At 42.1% G+C, this 24,967-nt stretch overlaps 1 protein-coding gene across 10 annotated transcripts in view; it reads right to left on the bottom strand.

Moving 5' to 3' along the window:
* SRGAP2 (SLIT-ROBO Rho GTPase activating protein 2) overlaps window positions 1-24,967 on the bottom strand; it is a 255,006-nt gene that overhangs the window by 147,192 nt on the left and 82,847 nt on the right. For all 10 annotated transcript variants that reach the window (XM_033198076.1, XM_033198071.1, XM_033198073.1 and 7 more), the window contains exon 3: window positions 4,611-4,803. In XM_033198076.1, coding sequence (XP_033053967.1) covers window positions 4,611-4,803 — 193 coding nt within the window. The remainder of the gene's footprint in view (window positions 1-4,610; window positions 4,804-24,967) is intronic.

Genomic DNA, 24,967 nt, shown 5'->3' with positions numbered 1-24,967 from the left:
CCTTAAAAAACAAAACAATTCTCTCTTTCTCTCTTCAGGTAGCTTTTGCTTCTCCTCATGGTAACTTTTACTACCAATGCGTAACTTTTATTCTCGAAGCCTGGGGTCCTCGATTTAGCTCTTTGTTCTCCTCTTTCTCTTCCCTGAATTCATATACTTTCATCTCTTCCACAATCACTTTTACCCTGAAGATTCTGCTAGCTATCCCCAGTCATACATAACCTCTTACCTCAGCAGTATGCCACCTCCACCTGCATACCTGATGGCCTCATACTGCTCGAAACCCAAAATGTTCAAAGTAGGATCGCCATTCAAAACAGATCTTCCCCCAACACCCCCACTTCTATCATGGATGCCACAATTCTTCTAGGTCACCAGGGTAGAGACACTGGGTCACCTCTGACCATTATGGTCCTATGCTTTATCCAGTCAGTTTTCTAGTCCTATTTAGTTTCTTGAATACCTTCTCAATATATTCCTACTTCCTTTCCACTCCCTCCATTTTTTTTTTCTCTTACTTTTTGTGTAGAATACCCTGAAACCTTCATCCTGGCCTTCTCTTTTCCTCATGTCTCTCTCCCCACCTAAGAACCCAGAGAACCCACTAAAATGCTGCCACACCCAATCTGAACTTCTCTGCTTACTATTAAAGAGCTATCACTTGGGGTCTACTCTACTTATTTAACTTATTTTCTACTGCTCTTGAAAATATCTGTGTTCTCATGTCTCTACTAAAGTTCTTTTCATATTATACTACTTACGTAGCTCTTTTCCCTGTTAACCAGGGATTTTTTTTTTTTTTTTGAGACACAGGGTCTCACTCTGTCACCCAGGCTGGAGTGCAGTGGTGCAGTCATAGCTCCCTATAGCCTCCAACTCCTGGGGTGAAGCGATCTTCCCACCTCCCGAGAAACTAGGACTATAGGCATGCATCACTATGCTGAGTTAATTTTTTATTTTTTGTAGAGATGGGGTCTTGCTATGTTGCCCAGGCTGGTCTCAAACTCCTGGCCTCAGGAGATCCTCCCACCTTACCCTCTAAAGTGCTGGGGTTACAGACATAAGTCACCATGCTCTACTTAACCAGGAACTCCTAAGCTTATGTTAGTTCCTACAGGAATCAACCGAGAGCACAGTACTCACAGGTATTTAAAAGGAACTTGTTAAATAAGTAGATTGATTGTTACTCAGGATATGATCAGGCAGGAAGCTATAGGAGTAAACCAGCTATGAAGTGTAACAGTCACCCTCTTCCAGGTTCTTGTACCACCTTGTATTAAATACTTTTCTCCCACAACATTTACCCCAACTTTAAATTATATATCTAATTGTGTGATTTGTTAAATGCCCATTTCTTCATCTAAGTGCTATGTGGAAGAGGCAGTTTGTTCCCTACTACACTCCAAGGCACAAATGAGTTCAAGGAATGTGCAATGGAAATCAGTTAGATGAATGTATTAGGAACCTTCCCTTTAATAAAGCTGGATCACATACTAGCCCCTACACCCCCTTATCACCAAATATTCCTGCTTCCTCTCACCTGCACCTGCTGTTCTCTCCTCTGCCACACAAATCTACCTCTCAAGCCTAGGTCCTACCTGCTTCATGATAACTTTCCTGACTATTCCAGAACCTTTATCCATCTCTGACCTCTCATCAGATCTATGTTGTATGTAACACCAATGATATCTTAATGAGATCATTACTGCTTTATGGTCTAATTGCTTCTTGTATTCAAAATCTTCTCTCCAACCACATAATGACTCTCTAAACCTCTCTTGTATTTTCCAATGCCTTGTACAAGCACAGAACTGGTCAATCAATAAATACTTGCTGGTTATTTGAGAAAAAATGATGCCAAGTACCATCTTTAACAGAAAATCAATTCTTCTAGACTTGGAGAAATCACCCTATTCCTAGTATGTGATCTTAATCAGAGCAATTCAGATGACTTGGAGATTAACACATCTGAACTTTAATTTGTAACAAATAAGTCCATAAGCTGAGAATATGATATAGTACTAAAAATCAAATGCTATTTTAAATTTAGGATGAGATTACCAACAGAATAAATCCAACTTTGAATCACTTTCTAAAGCAAATGATTCCTCCCCTAAGTCTTCATTTATCACATACTAAAATAACATTTTATTATCAGATGATTCTCTTATCATAAAGAGAATAAGACTTGGGAAGGATAAACTGAGGAAAAAAAAAAACATCTGGAGGAAATTCTCATTCTGGCTTATTTTGAGATGTCATGTTCTCCTCAACCTTAACCCCATTTTCATTGCACAGAGCTGGCTTTTAAAGGATAATTTGTGTCCCGTATTATTAAGGCAATAAATAAAAATAGAAAATGGGGAAAATAAGATACACTTGGCACTAATTTTTAAATTCATTCATTCATTTATTTATTCCACAATATTTAGTGAGCATCTACTATACACCACATATACACTAGGCCCTGTGGGACTCTAGAAGATCAAACAAACTTATACAGTCCACTAAGGGAAGACAACAGAAGGCAGATAGTGCTGAATGCCCTAAGAGAAGAACAAATAAAACGCTGTAAGAATTCAGAAGACGGAGAACTAACTTTCTTCTGGGAGAATCAGGAAAGTTTCCTGGAACAGGGAGCACCTGAGATGGTTCTTAAGACACGGGCATGGCTTAGACATGCAAAGATGGAAAGACTGACCACATAAGCTCAAATAACAGGATGCCAGTGACCCACTGGAGTGAATGTTCTGTTTGGCTCAGGTATAGTGGAACAGAAACAAGAAATAAGGTTGGAAAGCTGTTTGAGCCAGATATAGAGGGACTTAAAGACCAAGCCAAAAAGCATGCACCTTTGTGAACAGAACAGCACTTCCCAAATGCCAATGTGCACACAAATCACATGCTATGTTGTGGGATCATGTTATAGTAGGACTGGAATAGGACCTGAGATTCTGCATTTGTAACAGTACAGATGATGCTGACACTGGGAAACTACAATTTGAACATCAAAAACATAGATGGGCTGGGTGTGGTGGCTCACACCTGTAATTCCAGCAGTTTGGAAGGATGAGGTGGGAGGATCACTTAAGACCAGGAGTTTGAGACCAAACTGGGCAACATAGCGAAACACTGTCTCTACAAAAATTAAAATAAAATAAAAATAGCTGGGTATGATGGTGCACACCTGCAATCCCAGCTACTCAAGAGGGAGGCTGAGGCAGGAGGATCACTAGAGCCCAAGAGTTTGAGGCTGCAGTGAGTCAAGATCACACTATTATTCTTTAGCCTAGGTGACAGAGCAAGACCTTATCTCTAAAAATAATAAAAATCATAATAAAAAGAACATAGACAATGGAGAGACACTGAAAGTTTTGCAGAAAGAAACTCTCTGATTACCAGTGTGTTCCAGGAAGATTAACTCTGATCACAATGGAGCAGGCAGATTGGAATGGGGAGAAGCTGTAGACCAAGCTTGTCCAACCCATGGCCTGTGGGCTGCATGGGGGCCAGGACGGCTTTGAATGCAGCCCAACACAAATTTGTAAACTTTCTTAAAATATTGCAAGGTTTTTTTCGCAATTTTTTTTAAAGCTCATCAGCTATTGTGTTAGTATATTTTATGGGTGGCCCAGGACAATTCTTCTTCTTCCAATGTGGCCCAGGGAGGCCAAAAGATTGGACACCCCTGCTGCAGACTGTGATCTTCAATACTGGCAGTTCATCAGAATCACCTGGGAAGCTTTTACACCACCCTGTTACCCAAGGCCCCACTCCCAGAGATTCTCATTTAATTGGTCTGGAGTGGGGCCCAGATTTCTGTATTATTTTTAAAGTTCTCCAGGGAATTCTAATATGCAGCCAGGGTTGAAAATCTCTGCTATAGAACATATAGTAAATACTGCAATTATTCAGGCAAAAAAAAATGATGATCTAAACTAGGGCAATGGCAGTGGGAACCAAGTGAAGGGGCCAGCTGTATAAAATAAAGTAAATGTAGAAGAAATAGACCTTAGCAACTGCCTAGACAGGGATTTAGATATAATGGCCTCAACAACATTTATTTCTCCTAAAGACAGTTTGGTGAAATGGTTAAAAATATAGACCCTGGAGCCACACTGCCTGAGTTTGAATTTCAGCTCTACTATTTACTAGGGGTGTGTGAGTGTGTGTGTGTGTGTGTGTGTGTGAGAGAGAGAGAGAGAGAGAGAGAGAGAGAGATTAAGAAAGACCCTAAGTTAAGCCCCTTAACCTTTTTATGCCCCAGTTTCCTCATCTATAAACTGGGGATAATAACAATAACCATCATATGGAGTTGTTGTTGGGGTTAAGCAAGCTAACATATACATAAAGCCCTTAGTAGCATGCCTGGCAATAGAGCTATAAACAAGTTGGCTATTATTATTACCATGGTTCATCATCTACTCTCATCTCTATGAAATGTTGAATTGCACACAAGCCTGATCTGAAAAACGAGAAGTCCTTGAGGGCTTTCAACCAATCTGAAGCCAGCAGCTCCTGAATCCAACTGGATCTAAGTGGTGTACCCTGCCCTGCTCCACCCTGGACCCCATTCCAAGGTCTGAGAGTAACAGCCACAGAGCCCCTACTTGAATTGCTGGTCCTTGGTGCTGCGTGTCTTGGCCAGGAAGCGTTCTGCCAGCTTCTCCAGGTTGCGGGAGTAGTCCATCTCAATCTCTGCCTTCTTTCGGAAGAAGTCCTGGAGGTCCTGCAACAGTTGCACCCGAAGCTCACACTGCTGATCCAGGCATTTCATCTGCTCTGTGAGCTGAGCACGGATCTCTACAACAAAAACAAGAGAAGACAGTCAGAAAGACAGCCCTAAATAAACCACCATGCATGCCAATATTCACCCACCTTCCATTTACTTATTCCCCGTGCCCTAGGAAATTCAAAGCCCTGAACGAAAATGCCTAAAGTCTAAACTGTCCATACAACGTGAGGCACCTCCAAAAATGCCAACCCTTTTTACACCATTAAAGAACATTGTGAACCAGGAATCTGCTGAATCACTTAGGAGAAGCTGCTTATTAAACATAATAATATTCCTATCTACCATTTATATTACTATGTTTCTAGTGGCAGAGAGCCACAATCTGGGTTGTCTTCTGGCAGAGGGCCCAAATGAATTATCATCCCAACCATCCTAAGAGGCAGGTACTACCTCATCACCATTTTCTCATTAAAAATGAGAAAACTGAGTCTTGAAGAAGTCAAACTTTTAAGTGGTGAAGCTGGGATTCAAACCCCAAGAGACTGACCTTAGAGCCCATGCTCCTACTTTTTGCACTTTTCCCCATCATTTCAAAATGTTGTTTAGCATCTTCATGAAGTAGGATGAAGGTCAGGATATTTTAATGGATATTGAAAGAAAATTTCCCAAGGTCAAATGGTAGCAATCAAAACAAAACAAGCACAAGAACTTCTGGGCAAGCAAATCATTCACTGTCAATCAGATTTCACAGTTTCCAATATCACAGGATGAAAATCATTTTTTTAAGAAGACTTGGAAAGAGATTTTTTTTCACTAACAAATATCACTCATATCTGTGTTGCTTAATCTTCAGGGATGCTGAAGTGTCTCTATAGTGTCATAGCTAGAAATATTTCTAGTTAAGCTCTAGCATGCAGATTTCTGGCTGGTCAGGGTCCTTATATGGAGCTAGCAAATACTCTCTCTGGAACTGCTGCAAAGGAAGCTACAGATGCGACCAGATCTGCCTCAAATGCAGTACCGCATTTGTTACTGACAAGAGACCTGGCACTCACAGGAAGCAGTCTGCCAAAGCCAGACTGATTTTCAGCTCAGAGAAGGCCTGCAGTGTGTATTCTGCTGAAGTTATGTCCCAATTGCCATCTGAGTCAGAACGGAGCCATTTCTTTCATCCTTTTCCTCTGCAAGCCTGCTTAGCTCCAAGTGCATTAGGATGTGACAGTGATTCCAATCCCACAGAAAAGGATCACCTGTATTATGCCTTTCCTTATGCGTGCCCCAAATTCATTCCCAAGTAGTACGGTTGTAACAATGCTTTCTGTCTATGCTATGTAATGTATCATTATGGGGAGAGGGGGTCTAGAGTTTTCATGTGAGCTGCAGATAAATCAGATGCAAAGAGGATGAGAACTATGATGCTGAAATGTTCATGAAGCAATGAGGGTGGGTAAATGGTGCATTTAGCTTTGCCTTGAAGTAGTTGAGGCTCTATAATCTGTCCCCATCTACATTTTTGTTTCTGTTTTTACAAATATCAGTATGTCCTTTGCAGATGATCTCAGGTGATCTGTAAGTGCAATTCTCACCCTCTTCATCCTCATCTCTCTCCCTGTCAACCACCAATGCCAACCAGCCCTGCAGTAACCTCACCTGAACTGAAACTGAGCTCCGGAGGATTGTTTCAAGCAGACAGAAGGCTGTGCAGAAAAGCTGCCTACCTCATCACTCATCAAAGCTCTCTTGTTCTGTGTTTTATGGAATCTGATTACAAGGGTATTGGGGGTAAAGATCTGCAGAGGTTATGTCGGGCATCTGGTTCTTGCCAGGGATTTCTGGGTCTCTTAAAGGGAACAGCCCTTGTTGAGACTATTCCTGAAGGCATTGTACCCCTTCCAAATATTAGTGAAAAGCTGATAGTAATAGCCATTGGGTGGGCAGACTGTGCATTGAGAGGGCATTCACAATGCTTACTAATGTTACTTAAATCTCATCCACTAAGAACCAAGGCCTCTTTAGGGTGGAAAGGCTTTCCAGGTACTGAATCAGTAACAGATGTACAGGGGATATGGATGAGCAGTAAGGCTGTCAGGTCCCTCTGAGTCCCCTGTAATGCACTTAAAAATCTACCTCAGTAATCTCACTCGCCAGGGGAATAGAAAGAAACAGTTAGTTGGATGACACCCACCCTCTGCAAGAGAGGACGAGGCAAAGTCCCATGAAGTTCCAGAAGTAGGCCACTCCAGACTTAGCCTGTCCAAGGAACAAGTATTTCATAGGAGGCCTCTGAGATATATGATTTAATATAAGAAACCCCCAAGCACATCCAGTCAGCAAGGAAATCCAGCCTGACTTGGTCAGGTGCCTCAATGAGGGCAGCACAGCATATGCTGCATCACAGGTACTCCCTCTGGAAGCCTGAAGGGAAGGGAGCATGTGTTTATTGAATACATTTTATGGGCCTTTCTATATATCATCTCATTTAATTCTCACAGGTAGTCTGTAAGGTATCCACAATAATCTTGATTACACTAAGGAGAAAACTGAAGTAAGACTCTTCAGGTAATTTACCAAAGGGTCAACGATCACACAAGTGGAGCTGGAGCTAAATTAAGGTTTGTCTGACTTGTCAAAGAGGTTAATAGTAGGTCAGAGAAACAAAAACAAGAGAAATAGAACACCAGTTTGGAGTCTCTGAAAGTATTTCTGGGTAAATCACAGTGACCATGACTCTTACTCCTGGAACATCGCCCTTTCCACCTTCCAGCTGAGGGTTGATTCAGGCCCCTAAGACAAGTATAGACTTGCCCACTGACTCATTAGCTAGCTATGTTTCAATCCGTCCACAACCAGACTGGACCCCTTCCCCACTTCCTAGATCTACTCTACAGGACAGCTTAGAGGGAAGTGCTTTTCTTGTCCTGTGAGTGCACCCTGAGGTCTACCAGGAAGCCCAGGGGACAGAGACTGTGAGAAAGCAGTATCCCCACCCCTGATCCAGGAAAAAAATAGAGGCTCTGTTAATAGATACCACCTGCCAGTGTAGTTTATTTGTGATATGACACCACTGAGCATCTCCCCTCCCTCACTACTGGCCAAAAAGAAGAAGAGGAAGAAGGAGGAGGAGGAAGGAAGGAAGAAGAGGAGGTGGAGGAGAAGGAAGAGGAGGAGGAGAAATAAGAAAGAGAATGAAGAAGGAAGAAGGAAAAAGAAGAAAGAAGAAAGGAAGAAGAAAGAAGAATGCAAGAAGAAAGAAGAAGATGCCTCCCTTGTTACCATCTTCAAAGCATCCACACAGGTATTAAGGGAAATTCTAACCACTCTCACTCTTAGGCGTACAGCTCCAAGACAGGACAATTGTTCTATCCAGGGCAAAATGTGCTGCTTTAGGCGCTGCTGCTGCTGCTGCTCCTACAAAGACAAACAATTGTCCCCAAGAAGGCAGCTATGCTGGTCCCAGTCCCCGTCCATGCACACAAGGGGCAGGAAACAACGGGCCACTGAATACCAGCACTCCTGGGCCATGTGCCCAGACTGGAGGCCCCTCTGAACCCTGGCCTATTAACAAACAAAAGGGCAGAAAGAAGAAAGGGGCAATTATAAAAACACAGAGGAACTCCTCACAGTTCCCTCGTGTGCTTAGGCGATCACGCATGTGCACATCATGTGTGCACATTCAAAGACTCACATAACTCATACCACGTACACTATGCTTCACGATAGCAACTCAAGAAGGCTTTACACATCTGGTTTACAGTTGGATGAGAGTTCTTGGGAGCTATGGAGATGGTGGGGTCCTTGCCAGTTCCTTCCCTAGAAATACATGGGAAGAAGTCAAGCTCTCACTTTCTAGAAGCAGCTACATCTTAGGGGTACAAAAGAATTCCCTGGCTATTCACAAGGCCAAAGTACTAAGGTTGCCATGAGCCACCTGGAGTGATATACACCCCCAAACAGCCTCCCCTGAGCACCCAATAGAGTCCATTTATTCAGCAAATCTTACTGAACCTCTCCTGTATGGAGGCACTGTGCGAGGTGATGGTGACAAAGGAGAAAAAGACAGGTCTAAGCCCTGTCTAAAGAGGCTTGACAAATAAGAGAAAGGACAAGAGAACACAAAAAGTCTTATTGTTTCTGCTTTAAATATTCTTTATTGTAACAAAGCTGAGGTAATAAGCCCCAACCTGAAGATCTAAGATTTAAAAATCATCAATAGCAGAAAGAAATCACATAACAGAGCTAAGAAAAATCCAATGTCCTCTAACATTTTTTCTTATTATGATTTTTAAAAATGACACTTGAATAAAAATTGTAGCTTCCCTTGCAAGAGGAACCTGAAGTTCCTGAGAATCAGAGTTGACCTCTGGTTGATATTTCATGCAAAGATCCAAGACAAATTTAAACCTCACTGTTCTGAATTAAGATAGTGATGACTATTGCTCAACCTTGTGAATATGTTTAAAAAATTGAATTGTACACTTTAAAAGAGTGAATTTTACAGTATGTGAATTATATCTCACTGGAAAAAGACAGATAAAAAAATTGAACCCCACCACATAGCATATTATGTTGAGCACCATCTGCCAGTGAAGGGGAAAATAACCCAACAAACAGGAACCAAAAGGAGGAATGGATTCTTGGTTTCCATTTCCCGGTGTGCATGAATTAAATGAATTCTGCATTGACTATTCCTAAAGGAAATCTTGGAAGCTGCCCCTCTGGGCAGTAGGCTTGGCCATGACATTGAACTCCACTGGCAGATCACCAATTCCAAAGGATGTCAGATAAAGACCTGCCAGGGAGTGTTTTTACATGTGAATTCAAATCCAGGATCACCAGACACACCCACAAAGCTTCCCCTGGGACATGCTGCCTCCTTGTCCATGCTTGGCCGCAGCTAAGATACTAACTACACCCCTCCTAGTATTTAGAAAGAGGCATATTTCCTTTTTAGAAAGATACTGAAGGATCTCGAAAAGCATGCAACTGGAAGAAAAACTAGCCCTAATAGGATACTGATCATTTAACAAACACAGGCAGGGCCCCGCCACGCTGACAATCGTGTAGACTCTAAATTACAACACCTGCCAAGGCAGATGACACAGTCCTCTGAAGACTGCCCTCACTTCAGAGAACATCCAGGGAATTCACCAGCCAGCAGAGTACAGGGGGTGAGGGAGTGAGGGTGTTCAGCCTATTGCTTTCAATTCAGAGATCGCTTTCTTTCCTCCTTTCAAAATTCATCTTCTCCTTGAGGAATTTTCTCTGATTAAGTCATGAACACCACATTTCTAAGGAGAAAACAGGGGAGGAAGGGCAGGCCAGGAGACAGATGTAATCTTTCAGGAAAGTCACACATACATGTCCTTCCTTTCTCCTTGATGTGCCAGCACCCAGGGGGCAGGAGCTGCATCTCCCTCAGGCTCTGTTGCCAGCACACAGAGCAGAAGATCAGCCCATGCTCCCCATTGGGAACCTGGTCTGTCAGCCTTTTTCCACCCAATCTGCCTCACCCGTTTTCAGCCCTTTCAAAAACGCATGATATCACCTCAGCCATCTCAGGAATATTAATTCCTAGTACCTTTCCAGCGAATGTTACATAAGAATACAATTGAGGCTTTCAGGCTCTACCTTCCATATCTCTTGCCAAGACTTCTTATCACAACAGTAATCAGCCCCTCTCAAAACTGTTCCTCAGGAAACAAAATACCAGAAAGCCCTGCCAAGTCTTGCTCTCTACTCTGCTAATTTGCCTTTCTATGAACTTAGTAAAGGGAGGACTCAAAACTCCTTGCTGGACAGATGTAAGAACCAAAGCTCAGAGCAGCAAAGGGGATTGACCAAGATCACACAGCTATTTAGTTGTAGATCAAGACTGAAATCCAAGTCGCTGAGTTCCCAATGTCCTTTCTTACTTTTACTTACTCTTATTGCAAACATTTATTTGAGTGCTTTCCAGGTGCTCTGAGAATGCAGACAAAAAGTATTTCCTCAAAGTTAGCAGGGTAGTGGGGAAGAAAGAAGAAAAAACAGCAACAAACAAGGTTAAATAATAATATAAACAAATGAGTATGCACACAGAGCAGAGAGACACAGCACTGCCCTCAATTTGTTATATGTGCTATAACACATCTTCAGTGACTGACATTACTTATCTATGAGTAGTCAGTTTCCAAGAAAAGGCCATCAGGATACTTTCAGTAAAATAGGAAACAGCAAATATTCTTCCTCAAAGAGTGTGACTTTTTCCACATTACTTTATTAAGGAACAAACCAGGCGAGGCACAGTGGCTCACGCCTGTAATCCCAGGACTTTGGGAGGCCGAGGTGGGCCAATCACTAGAGCTCAGGGGTTCGAGACCAGCCTGGGCAACATGGCAAAATCCCATCTCTACAAAAAATGTTTTAAAGTTAGCTGGGAGTGGTGGTGTGTGCTTTAGTCTCAGCTACCTAGGAGGCTGAGGTGGGAGGATCGCTTGAGCCCAGGAGGTCAAGGCTACAGTGAGCCGTGATTCTGCCACTATACTCCAGCCTGGGTGACAGAGCAAAACCCTGTCTTAAAAAAATAAATAAGGCAGGCACAGCCAACCAACAAATAGCTATTACGTTTCTGAAATAATTGTTTTTCATTCCTTGTATCCATGTTTTCCCCACATACTTTTGGCAAAACTGATTCCACCCCTGCCCTCTCCAAAGATAGGTGAAACCCCATCTCTACTAAAGATACAAAAAATTAGCCAGGCATGGTGGCGTGCACCTGCCTCGCCAAAGATAGTGTACTTTCTCAAACCCAGGCCTTGGCTGGGAGATGGAAGACCTGAGGACAAAGAGAGTGTGACGCTGCCACTGCCATCTTGCTACCGTGAATGGAAAGCCTGTTTGAGAATGGAGTTGGGCCAAAGAAGCAGAGCTGAGAGATGGGGAGAAGGAAACATGAGTATCTGAATGAAGTCACAACGAGAAGCCAGCCCTGTCCCTAGGCCTTTCAGTCACACAAGTCAATTCATTCAATTTTTGCTTAAAACACTTTGCCTTAGGCCAGGCACAGTGGCTCACACTGGTAATCCTAGCACTTTGGGAGGCCCAGATGGGAGGACTGCTTGAAGCCAGAAGTCTGAGACCAGCCTGGTCACCACAGTGAGACCTTATCTCAAAAAAATCAAATAAATAAAATAAAAAATATATAAAAAAGAAACAAACAAACAAAAGAAACCACTTTGTCTTGGAGTTCTGGTCCCTTGCAAAGGGGCCCTAATGGATAAAGTGAGGATTTCTCAAATATTCAGAAGTATAAAGATCCCTGTTCTCAAGAACGTACAATCTAATTAGGAAGACATGATCCAAATATACGATACATTTCAAAATTTTACATAACAATTCATATTACATAATTGCACAAGATATATAATTATATAGTATAGAAATTATGTTATTGTATACTATAAGGACATGAAATTAAGAATAAATACTACAATGAAAGTGCTGAAAACTCAGGAAGATCGGTGGGGAATCCCGTTACTAAAGTCAGGCTTCTGGAGGTAGTCTAAACTTCTTGAAAATAAGAAATTTGGTCAGGCGCGGTGGCTCACACTTGTAATCCCAGCACTTTGTGAGGCTGAGGCAGGCAGATCACGAGGTCAGCAGTTCGAGACTAGCCTGGCGAACATGGTGAAACCCCATCTCTACTAAAGATACAAAAAATTAGCCAGGCATGGTGGCGCACACCTGTAATCTTAGCTACTTGGGAGGATAAGGCAGGAGAATCGCCTGAACCCAGGAGGCAGAGGTCGCAGTGCGCTGAGATTGCACCATCACACTCCAGTCTGGGCAGCAGGGAGTGACTCTGTCTCAAAAAAAAAAATTTAAAAAGAAGAATAAATTTGTCTGTTCAGTTGACTAATGTACTTGTGGGACCCAGAACAACACCTAGCATTATAGTAGGACTCCAAGTTTGTGGAGGGAAGGCAGGAGAGAAGAAAGAGAGAGACAGAAAGGGGAGGAAACGGAAATCTGAACTAGTATTCTGAGGGAGGGTAGGATTTCAGTAAATGAAGGGTGATGAGATATTCCAGAGTAAGAGAAAACAAACACCAAGAGATGGGAATGTTTGAGCACGCCCTCTCTGTGGGGTAGTGAAGAGGATGTCCTTACTGGAACAAAAGGTGGCACTGAGGCTTGGTCAAAGATAAAGGTGCAAGGGGAGGAATAGCTCCAAAGGGCAATAGAGTAGTTTGGATCTCAAGCAGCCAGAAATGGAGCTGGTAAAAGTTTGTGTCATGACGAATGTAATAAACGGAGTTGAAGCAAGATCACAGTGAAGGAAGTCTGCTGGATGGAGTCCTGTGCTGTCTAAACGAAGAAATGGAGTGGACATTAATGAGCAATACAAGCTGAATGGTAGAGAGGTCAAAATGAGTAGAATTCCATGAGTGGAAAATTCCTGCACATACCAACACCAATCATTAGCAACAACACATACTTTAGAGCCCATGTACTCTATAGTGTGATTCCAAACCATACTTCCCTTCACAGTAGTCAGCAAACTGGAGCCATAAGAGACATCCTCGGGTTCAAAGGTAAGACACTAATCTTGGTGGGAGGAAGGGGGTAGTGGGGGCAGTTGTGACTGGAACCCTGGCCTCCCTGGCTTTCCTTTTGACTGTAGTTCTCTGTGATGGACTTTAAACATGGCCATCTTCAAAAGTGTCTGCGCTGTGCAGCAGATTATCCCAAAGCTATGAAAGAAAGAACCACTCCTCCCCTTACGTTAACTCCACACTACCTAAAAACAATGCCTGCACCTTTGGTAACAAAGAGAAACCAGCCAGTGGAAAAGAGAAGAAATATGGCCCTACAAGTTTCCAAAGGACATTCAGTCATCCATTAACTTTCCAGCCCCCAAGTGAACGCACAGAAGGCAATCTCATAAAGCCAATGAGAGGGATATCTCAATGAACTTCAATCATCGCAACTGCTCTGGCAGGCCGCCTTAGCTCTTTCAAGTGACTCAAAAGCAAGTTAAAGACAAAAAGCTCCCAAATGAAAAAGCTGCCATATCAAATGCCAAAGTAGTAATTTTAGCTCCTAGGTCTTGGCTGAGATGGCTAAGAAACAGAATTCTCAAGGTCCAAAATTTAGAATTAACTTGTACCACAAACTAAAGATGCAGGATGTGAAGACCAGCAGCTCCTCTGGGAAATGTCACCTAGTCTGATGCTCTTGATTCATTGCTAGTGACAAGCTGCACGTCAGTTCCCAAGGACCACGATAATCAACCGACAAACCCAGCAAATATTTATCTAACACCAACTCTATGGGAAGATCTGGGTGATGAATCATTGGAACACACATGAAAATGTAAGATATTTACACAAGAAAATGTAAGACAGTCTCTTACTCTCAAGGAGCTTACAATTGAATTGGAGAAAAGGAGGACTAAATGCAAAAATATTTAAGAGTATAAGACTGTGCATCCTAAGTGCCAAAATAATGGTCCCAGACTACACTAAGGGAGGAAGAAATCAGTAAAACCTAGCATGGACCTCTTGAGACCTTGGGTAGGGGAGGATTTAAACAGAAACGAGGGGGATGACAGATGAAGGGTTGTAGTTAGCAAAGCAAAGTCAAAGAGGCTAAAATGGGCAGATGAAGCTCAGGAGGCTGTGAGAAGCCCTGTGACTTGAAGGTTCACACAGAAGAGTATGAAGAGAAACGGTAGAAAAGCAGGCCAGGGCCAGTAGAGAGGGCCCTGCATGCCTGATGAGCAGAACAGATACACAGTTCTAAAGGGCTCTATAAACTCTGGACAAAGCAAAATGAGAGTCTTGAAAAGCAGGACAGCCCAAGAAGAGTCAAAGCTCAAAGAGAGTCAAAATCCAAGAAATTTCCTACCAAACAATTCCTGAAAAGACCAAATGTCAGTTCAAACATGTCCACTCTCTTAGAGGACAATGGCACACTGTATGTGCTCAAGGCTCCAGCACAATCGAGTTGAAAACAAACCAGATCAATATTAAAATCCAGACCCTAAGTTCCTGTAGAGCTAGCTCTGGAAAGTTTACTTCATTTTGTGCAGGACCCAGCTTAGCATACAGCACATTGTTTCAATACAGCACATATATACTGGCACATTGTTTCAAGTTTAGTTCAACAAGCAGGGACCAAGCACCTAATTCGTTACCAGGGAGGACAAACAACAATGATTAAGGAAGAGCAAGAAGTTCAGGTAGCCCGTGAAATGCCGGCGAAGCATCCTACTGGAAAAGACAGTTGTATTCTCCTTCTGTTCTCAGGAGAGGTCAAGTCTAGAAACAGACATTTGGGAGTCATCAGCAAATATTATAGATGGCAGTTAGGAAGTTAACCAGGAAAGTGAATGCAGCTGTCCATAGAGAGCATGTAGAATGAAAAAGACGTCGGCTTAGGATATCCCCATTCAGGTGGAAAGCAAAGGAAGGAGAGATAGGAAAGTAGATTAAGAATGAAGAGAGATGTACAAAAGTGTCAATAACTACAGAGTGTTTAAATAAGACAGCAAGTCAAAGAGCTCATTAACTTTGGCAATGAGAAGTCTATCATTATTGAGGGCCTGCTCTGCCAGATTCAGTTTATGCATCACCCCAGATGAAAACAACTACCTTGCTGCTGGCTGAAACGGTCTGCCCAGTTCCCATTGCAATGGCTGTTCCTGGGCCTTCATATGTTGTTGGTGGACCAGCCTGACAGTGCTTTGCCTTGTATCCCTGCTGCGTGATTCTCAATCCCACCCCAGGCTTTCTCTATTGCCACTGGAGCATGAGATTTGGAGTGACCTATTCAATCAGCAGTCATGTCAACAAGTACAGAGAAGTGGAGGCTCCATGAATCAAACTTTGACCTACAGGAGATGGAAACTGACGAATGAAATATTTTCCCTCCTTGCCCCAGTGGACTGTTCAGAGATGCAGTAGCTTCACACAGTTATGTGATGTCCCACAAGACCAAGCAATCAGCCTCTCATGAAGCTATAGTCAACTTAAAAGCAATCTCGTTTTGTTCTCCCTCCTTCCCTTTCTCCTTATTCCTGCTTCTCTGGGATGACTCTTGCAAATGAAGTGTACACTTTTGCCTCTCCCTTTTTTTTCTATTTTCAAGGACTCTAGACTAAGACACCTACCTCATGACAGGTACTGCTCTGGATGTTGGGTAGACAGTCCCGTCCATGACAAAACTCATCCCAATGAAAGAATCTGCCCAGCAGATCCTTCAGAATAGCTAACCATTTATTTTTCAGCAACTCAATATACATGTTAAGTGACTGGCTGGTTATAAGAACTGGTTTAGTTGACCACAGTTTATTTTTTATGGAAAGGTAAACTGTCCCAACAAAAGTTATAGGCAGACACATCTTATATATTTACTAATAATCACGCATGCCATTTATTAAGTGCTTATTACGTGCCAAGTAGGCTCCTACTGAGTCACTATTCAAGTATAAAGGTATCTCACTTAATCCTCAAAACACCCCAGGGAGGTAAGTTTGCAGCAAAGCCGAGTGATTAAGAGGACAGACTGCATTGAGAAAAACTTGGATTTTAATTCTAGTTCTGCCACCTGGTACCTGTGTCTCCCTGAACAAGACAGTTAATCTCTCTATGTCTTTTTCATTATCTACAAAATGGAGTTTGTAATAGCAGCCACTCCATTGGATTGTTATGAAGAATAAAAGAGATGGAGAATATAAATTGCTTGTTACATGCTGGATGCCTAGTAAGCCTCCATTAAAAGGCAACCATGATTCCTCTCATTTCACAACAAGGAACCACTGAGGTTCCTAGAGATCAGTTAACCGCCTAAGGTCACTCAGATAGTAACAGATCACAACAGGATTTGAACCTAGATGTGTTTAATTCTAAAAATCAGGGCTCTTAACTACTCTCCCCCATCCATTTGTTTATAATGCTGAGATACGACCTCATGTGGTTGTCTGTCATAGTGGAATCTTTTCGTGCTAGGCTGGCAACGTTGACTGGTTAACAAAAATAATCCCTGAATTCCTTCAACTTAACCAAATAAGAATCCTCATTCTCACTGTCTTAACTCTGAATGTTTAAGTGTATGTGTTGGGAAAGAGGAGGAAACACCTTTTTATCATTTCTTCTTGAAGGCAATAGCAGGAAAAAGTCCATGCCATCATCTAGAGACGCCATCAATTGGAGAGGCCACAGAGAAGTCTGACCCTGGAACTGGACTGCCTGGGCTCAAAATGCCAGCTCCACCACTGACTAGCTGTGTGTGACTTTGGGCAAATTACTTCTCTCTCTATGCCAGAATGTCCCCATTCTGTAAAATTTTGATAATAACAGAACCTACCTCACAGAGTTTTTATGAGTCAATATTTGTAAAGTTATTAGAATAATTCCTGGTACATTACATTGTAAGCACTATATACATTTCTTTTTTTTTTTTTTTTTCTTTTTTTGAGACGGAGTCTTGCTCTGTTGCTCAGGATGGAGTGTAATGGAGCAATCTCGGCCCATTGCAACCTCTGCCTCCTGGCCTCAAGCAATTCTCCTGTCTTGGCCTTCAAAGCAGCTGGGATTACAGGCGCCTGCCACCACGCCCCGCTAATTTTTTTGTATTTAGTAGCAACAAAGTTTCACCATGTTGGTCAGGCTGGTCTCAAACTCCTGACCTCAGGTGATCCACCTGCCTTGGCCTCCCAAAGTGCTGGGATTACAGGCGTGGACCACCGTGCCCGACTTAATATACATTTCTGATAATACATAAAATCTATCCCATAGGTTCTTTGATCCTTTAACTTTTTGATAAAGAAGGTACAGAAAGTGATAGGAATTGAACAAAATTAGTGGCTTCAAACTTTGGCAATCCAACACACATGCGCACACACATACACACACAACTGAAAAGTGTCATGAAACAACATTTATCCTTAGTCATGAACTCTGATATTTTCTGTATCTGTTTAAATGCTGGTTGTGGCTCGCTAATTTGCTTTCACGATTTAGTAAAAGGTCTCAACCTGCAGTTTGAAAAGCTGTGGAATAAACCACATGGCCACCAAAGGCAGAACTAGAACAGTCTTCAAACCACTCAGCTCCTTCTTCATGGGTTATTATTAAATCAGAAAGGGCCTAAGTTTCACTTCTTGCTGGAAAAGAAACTGTACATTCTGTGTCCTCCTCCTTTTCCCTCCACAGTTCACGTGAGCACTAGAAATTCAGAGAACACCCAGGAACCAGCGGGCACTTCCTATGTATACAACTCATGTTACTGTTGCCCAATCTAAGGTGCTGCCATTCAACATCAGGGAGAGTCCTGTGGCCTGTTCTCTTAGTTTCATCTTCCTGATTTTGAGGCCCAGCAACCATCATCATTCACTTTTGGAGCAAAGAAGCTGCTGATTTAAACACCACAAGGCAATGTTGTCATATATTTAATAAAAAGATTATAAAGAGACTAGATGACACTTATTAGTGGTTAAGTTTAAAAAAAAAAAAAAAAGCACAAAAACAGTCCAGCTGGGCACGGTGGCTCACGCCTGTAATCCCAGCACTTCGTGAGGCCAAGGCAGGCGGATCACGAGGTCAGGAGATAGAGACCATCCTGGCTAACACAGTAGAATCCTGTCTCTACTAAAAAAAATACAAAAAAATTAGCTAGGGGTGGTGGCGGGCGCCTTGTAGTCCCAGTTACTCCGGAGGCTGAGGCAGGAGATTGGCATGAACTCAGGAGGCAGAGCTTGCAGTGAGCTGAGATAGCGCCACTGCACTCCAGCCTGGGCAACAGAGACTCCGTCTCAAAACAAACAAACAAAACTCCTTATCTCTTAGATATAAATATTGAAATATTCAAAGATAAATTATATTTGCTATTGTTTCAAAGTAATGGAGGAGAGTGGGAATGAGTGAGGGATACAGATAAAATTGGCCACGAGCTGATGATTATCAAAGTAGGGTGATGGGTAAGTGAGAATCCGTAACACTAGTCTCTCTACTTCTGTATATGTTTGAAATGTTTTATAATAAAAAGTTTTTAAAAATCTAATTAATGGTGTGTAAAAAAAAAGGCTTAAGAGACTCACAATAAATGCAGAGGAAGATGATAAATAAAACAGAAAAAAATATCCAAAGAACTAAATCTGTGAATAGAAAAGGCCCATAATATATCATGAAATGGACACAGAAAAATCAACAAAGACTTATAATGTTTAAATTTTTGCCCTTCAAGGATAAAGAAAGAGTTATTTAAGAATCAATGGATTGCTAACAAAATACAGGAGAAACCCAGATTGGCCTCAGACTTCTCCATAGCAATATCCAAGGCCTGAAGATAATGTAGCATGTCTAAAAAAATTCTGATAGAGAGCAACTGTGATCCAAGAATATTAGGAGAAGCTGAGTCATCACTCAAGTGTAAAAAAGGTTCAGACATCTCTCTTCCTCTGCAGCTTGAAAGATCTCAGCCTATGTAGCACCCACGAACTCGTCTTGAGAAACAGAGATCTTGCACCCAGTAGATCAATCAAAACAAAAACCACAGGAACAGGAAAGCCATTATCAAAGAACAAGTGGCTACATATGGCACCAAGACCAAAAAATAGGAGCATGCAAGTTGGAATGTAAATGTTAGAAAATTGCTAAGGCAAAAAAAAGAAACAAACAAACAAAAAAAAGATAAGCTATAAAAATTGAGAGATAGGGAAGAGAAGTGCAAGGAAGTTTAAAAACATGAATTACCTAATTCTTCCAGACAATCATCTAAAGTAAAGATATAACTAAAAATGTCTTTAAATATATTAATAATGACTTTAGCCTCCTAATGGTTTATATAATCATCTTTTTAACCTTAGAGAAAACTTTTAGGAACTATTATCTTTGGTAGAGAAAAATTAAGTACAGCAGCTTTTTCACTTTCATTTCAGTTTTCTTTTCTTCTGTTAAATTCAAGTAAAAAGAAATTAAATTATTTTTATTTTTATAGTACATATGGTATAATGCCATTCTTATAAAATTATTTCACCCTCACCAGCCGCCCTTCTGTTTATGTGTACCAAATGTTAACATTGGAAGAGAAAGTCCATATGCGCCATTACCAAATCCAGAGCCTTCCCCTCCTATCTGCCTGCCCTGTCTCAGCCCGTACCCTAGGTTTATCTTTCTACATGCGAACCAGAACCCACCCCTTCTTGCTTACTCAAGCCCTTTGCTCCTAAAATTATATACTCTTACTTTCCGCATCATCATTTTCCATCTCTACTGGCCCATTACCATCAGCAATCAAACATGCTGTATTTTCTCCCATCTTATTAAACAAACACATATTTTCCTTGATCTCCTCCCTTCTTCCAACCCACCTACCTTTTCATCGTGGCTTCTCTTTACATAAAGACTCAAAATGGTGTCCATACTCCCTGCCTCCACCTTCTTTCTTCCCTTTTCCTCTTTAGGCCACTGTAACCAGCCTCTTGCTTCTACCACTCTTGTGGTGGGTGGTAATGACCTGCACATGGCTAAATACTGCCAACTCTTGAGACTCCACCACCACCACCACAGCCCCACACCACCACCCTCTCTTGATATGCTACAGACACACATTCTGTTTCCTTTGTTGGGCCTTCTCCTTTTCCAACATCTAAATGCTGAAATGCCCCATGCACGGCTCAGTCGTAGGACCTGTTTTCTATCTCTCCTTGCTTCCTATCAGATCCCATTCCATTCTATGGTGATTCCCAAATGTGTATCTACAGTCTAGACCTCTCATTCAACTCCAGCCGCCAACTGACTTACCATTTCCTCATAGCCATCTAACAGGTACCTAGAACTTAACATGCCTGAACCTGAACTCTTTTATTTTTATTTTTTTTTTTTTTTGAGACGGAGTCTCGCTCTGCCGCCCAGGCTGGAGTGCAGTGGCCGGATCTCGGCTCACTGCAAGCTCCGCCTCCCGGGTTCACGCCATTCTCCTGCCTCAGCCTCCCGAGTAGCTGGGACTACAGGCGCCCGCCACGTCGCCCGGCTAGTTTTTTGTATTTTTTTTTTTTTTTTTTTTTTTTTAGTAGAGACGGGGTTTCACCATGTTAGCCAGGATGGTCTCGATCTCCTGACCTCGTGATCCGCCCGTCTCGGCCTCCCAAAGTGCTGGGATTACAGGCTTGAGCCACCGCGCCCGGCCGAACCTGAACTCTTGACACCCCATCCTGACTCCACCCCAGCACATTCCCTACCCCAGTAATGGTACCACTATTCACCTGCCAGGTCACAAACCTTCAGAATCATCATTGACTCTTCTCTTACAAATTTACAATCTAATTCACAAGCAAATCCTATCAGCTCTACCCTAAAAATGAGTCTAGAATTCAACCCTTCCTATCCCTTCCACCTTTTGAACAGTGCAACTCAGCCTCATTTTGTTCTGAATTGCTGTGGTAGCTCCTAACTGGTCTTGCTGCCTCCTCCCTTGCTTCCCTGCAGTCTACTCTCCACACTGCAGCCCTGCTCATCATCTTTCAATGGCTTCCCAGTGGAGAAAAGCTAACGGCTTTCCAAAACCTTATATAGCCCAGTTTACCCTCACTCACTGGCCCCCAGCTACACTGGTCTCTCTGGTCATAGAACACGGCAAGCAAACACCCACTTCAGGGCCTTTGCATATACTTCCCTTGGCTGGAAGCACACTTCCCCACAGTCACGTGGTTAGCTCCCTCACTTCACTCAGCTCTTTGCTCACAGCAGCCTTTGTGGCCACTCCATCTGAAAGTGTCCCTGACACTCTCTAAGCCCTTACCTCATTTTTATTTTTCTTCACGCCACTTGTAAATCTACTTAGGTGTTTATCATTTTCTCCTCCCACTAGAGTGTAAGTTCCATGATGGTAGGGACTTCGCTTTGTTCTCTGCTGATCCCCGATGCCACGGTGCCTAACACAGAGTAAGCAGTCAATGAAGGCCCATTGAATGAATGAATCAAGAGCTGTTTTTGTGTGATGGGATTTGGAACAATTTATTGCTGACTTCTTTTTACTTTTCAGTTTTGCTTGAATTTTTTATAATGAGTATCTACTTTTTTAAAAAATAAGCAAGAGTTATTCCTTTAAAACTTAAAAAAGGAAACCAATCAAAAATCAAAGGAGAGATGCATTATCTAGTCAGCTCTGCTATATATATATATATATATTTTTTTTTTTTTTTTTTGAGGCGGAGTCTCACTCTGTCGCCCAGGCTGGAGTGCAGTGGCGCAATCTCGGCTCACTGCAAGCTCCGCCTCCCGGGTTCACGCCATTCTCCTGCCTCAGCCTCCCAAGTAGCTGGGACTACAGGCGCCCGCCACCTCGCCCGGCTAGTTTTTTGTATTTTTAGTAGAGACGGGGTTTCACCATGTTAGCCAGGATGGTCTCGATCTCCTGACCTCGTGATCCGCCCGTCTCGGCCTCCCAAAGTGCTGGGATTACAGGCTTGAGCCACCGCGCCCGGCCAGCTCTGCTATATTTTGACAAGTGTTTTTTCTTCATTATTTATGATAGCTACAAAAGGATCCACAATGTAATGCCCATGGGGAATTTTTCATAATTAATGAAACCTCTTTAGAATGAAACCTTTACTGGAACAAAAGTTTTAATTGCCCAGGGCTGACTATGGAGTATGAAGACAAAGCTAGTAAGAATAGAAATTTGCAAGGTTTTCCTAAATTTTACTCCCCACTATAATATTTTTTTTCAATATTGCTACCATAATCCAGATGCCAGAATCCAGGATCTGTTGGCATCCTGAAACCAGGAAAGTATGATGGGCCAGGTGTGGTGGCTCACATCTGTAATCCCAGTACTTTGGGAGGCTGAGGCAGACAGATCACTTGAGGCCAGGAGTTCAAGATCAGCCTGGCCAACATGGCAGAACTCCATCTCTACTAAAAATACAAAAAGTAGCCAGGCATGGTGGTGCACACCTGTAATCCCAGCTACACAGGAAGCCAAGCCGTGAGAACCACTTGAGCCCACAAGGCAAAGATTGCAGGGAGCTGAGATCACGCCACTGCACTCCAGCCTGGGTGACAGAGTAACACTCTGTCTCCAAAAAATTTAAAAAAAAAAAAACAAAAATTTTTTTAAGTGTGATGGTCTTTGGTAATGTTTAAATACGAAATAAGAATATCCCTTTCAAATTAAGCTGACACTTTTTGAACATGTAATAACCAGGGTCAAAGAATCACAGAGGCCAGTGAGGAGAAGATTTAAAAGTACCCCGTGAGCCCCAGTGACACATGCACCACTAGGAAAATTTCCTGTCCCTGACCCTCCAATTAATCCACAGCAACATAATGTCAGCAAGTGGCACAAGCTGCCTCCCCTACCTCCAGGCAGCCACAGGGAAGACAGAGATCAAAAGGACCATTCCCTGTGTCACTGATAAGTGAGGCTCAGTGTGAAATACAAGGCATGAGAGGCGCCCAAAGGTAGGCGACAAGCTCAGTGTCTCCCCTGTATCTTTCTGTCTCAGGTATAATCTGCATCTTCTGCTTTTTTCGTGATAAGAAAAGGAACAGCAATAGCATGTCTGCTGTGCAAATGTGAACTACTAATCTGGCATCATGGAACTTAATATAGAAGTTTATGCAACCCTGAGCAGGTTTCAAAACCTGGTCTCCTAACACATATGTCTAAGTTTTCTAAGGCTCCTGACCAAGCAATAGACTGTGAACACCCCAGGAGTTCGAGCAGGTCTTCTAGAATCTTCAGACACTGCTAACCACAATCATGGCAACCCCTTCATTTCCTTTTTTAAAAAATCAACAACCATATTGTTTTCCCAATTATCCCTTTATAATTGGGCAGTTTAGAGCCTCAGATATATCAAGTGAGCGTGCACAACGATTAGTGGTGATGAGCTAATAAACATCACTAACTAGGCCATGGTGGTTTTGCAACCACCACATAGGCCAAGATGGTATGAGCATTCTACAATTTTTCACTGCTCTTATTCTTTGCCATATATAATAAAATGCACAATCGTAGTGGACTGTGGATTAAAAACAAGAAGTCGGCTGGGCACGGTGGCTCAAGCCTATAATCCCAGCACTTTTGGAGGCCAAGGCGGGAGGACCACTTGAAGTCAGGAGTTCCAGACCAGCCTGGACAACATGGAGAAACCCCATCTCTACAAAACAATACAAAAATTAGCTGGGTGTGGTGGTAGGCACCTGTAATCCCAGCTAGTTGGGAGTCTGAGGCATGACAATCGCTTGAACACAGGAGGCAAAGGTTGCAGTGAGCAGAGATTGAACTATTGCACTCCAGCCTGGGGGACAGAGTGAGACTCTATCTCAGAAACAACAACAAACAAACAAACAAACCAACAACAAGAAGTCTAAGACATTGATAAAACCCAATTGTTAACTAGAAGCATAAAAACAGGCTTAAGAGACTCACAATACCAGTATTCACAGTACCAAGCCATCCAGTTCACATCTAGATGATTGTCACCAGATCACTATGTTACGTTTATCTGATTAAATCTTTAGTATTTCAAAATTCAATGGTAAAGACATAAGATATAGGGATAACCATATCCAAATTGGCTTTGTAACTGTTAGAGAAAAGGCATTCCATAGCTACAAGGTGTTACTCCCTTGTAGATATGAAGTTGAACCTCTCTGTGGTAACTCCTACTATGTAGAAACAAAACTTAAAAATTACATGTAAGAAGTAGTCATGTTAGAGTATGAAATGCAAAAATTCCAAACATTAGGTCAAGAATGCAGGTTTCTCTTATTTTTAAAACATGTTAACAAGTAATTAAATTTCCAACTATATTTTAAACGTATATTTGGTCTCAAACTAAGCACTATATTTTATTAAAAATTTTTAAACAAATCACACTCTTACATAATTCATTTAAACAAACTAAATAGTGTACATCACCTATTAAATGAGAAAACACCTTTATATAAAATGGAGGCTATTAAATTTTAAAGTGTATATTAAAATAAGCTGTATAATAATTTAATGTTGATGTAAAAGAAAATATTTTACATAAATTTGCTTTATAATAGTTTATAAAAGTAATGACATTTTTTAAAATTCCTGAGGGGGTTCACAAAATTATATTACTCTGAAAGATGTTCATTTTTTTTTTTTTTTTTTGGAGACAGAGTGTCAGTCGGTTGCCCAGGCTGGAGTGCAGCGGCATGATCTCGGCTCGCTGCGGCCTCTGCCTCCTTGATTCAAGTGATTCTAGTGCGC

Source organism: Trachypithecus francoisi, unplaced genomic scaffold (genome assembly GCF_009764315.1).
Source record: "Trachypithecus francoisi isolate TF-2019V2 unplaced genomic scaffold, Tfra_2.0 Lachesis_group5, whole genome shotgun sequence".
In the NCBI taxonomy this organism is placed as follows: domain Eukaryota; kingdom Metazoa; phylum Chordata; class Mammalia; order Primates; family Cercopithecidae; genus Trachypithecus; species Trachypithecus francoisi.
This window is presented reverse-complemented; position numbering and strand designations above follow the sequence as displayed.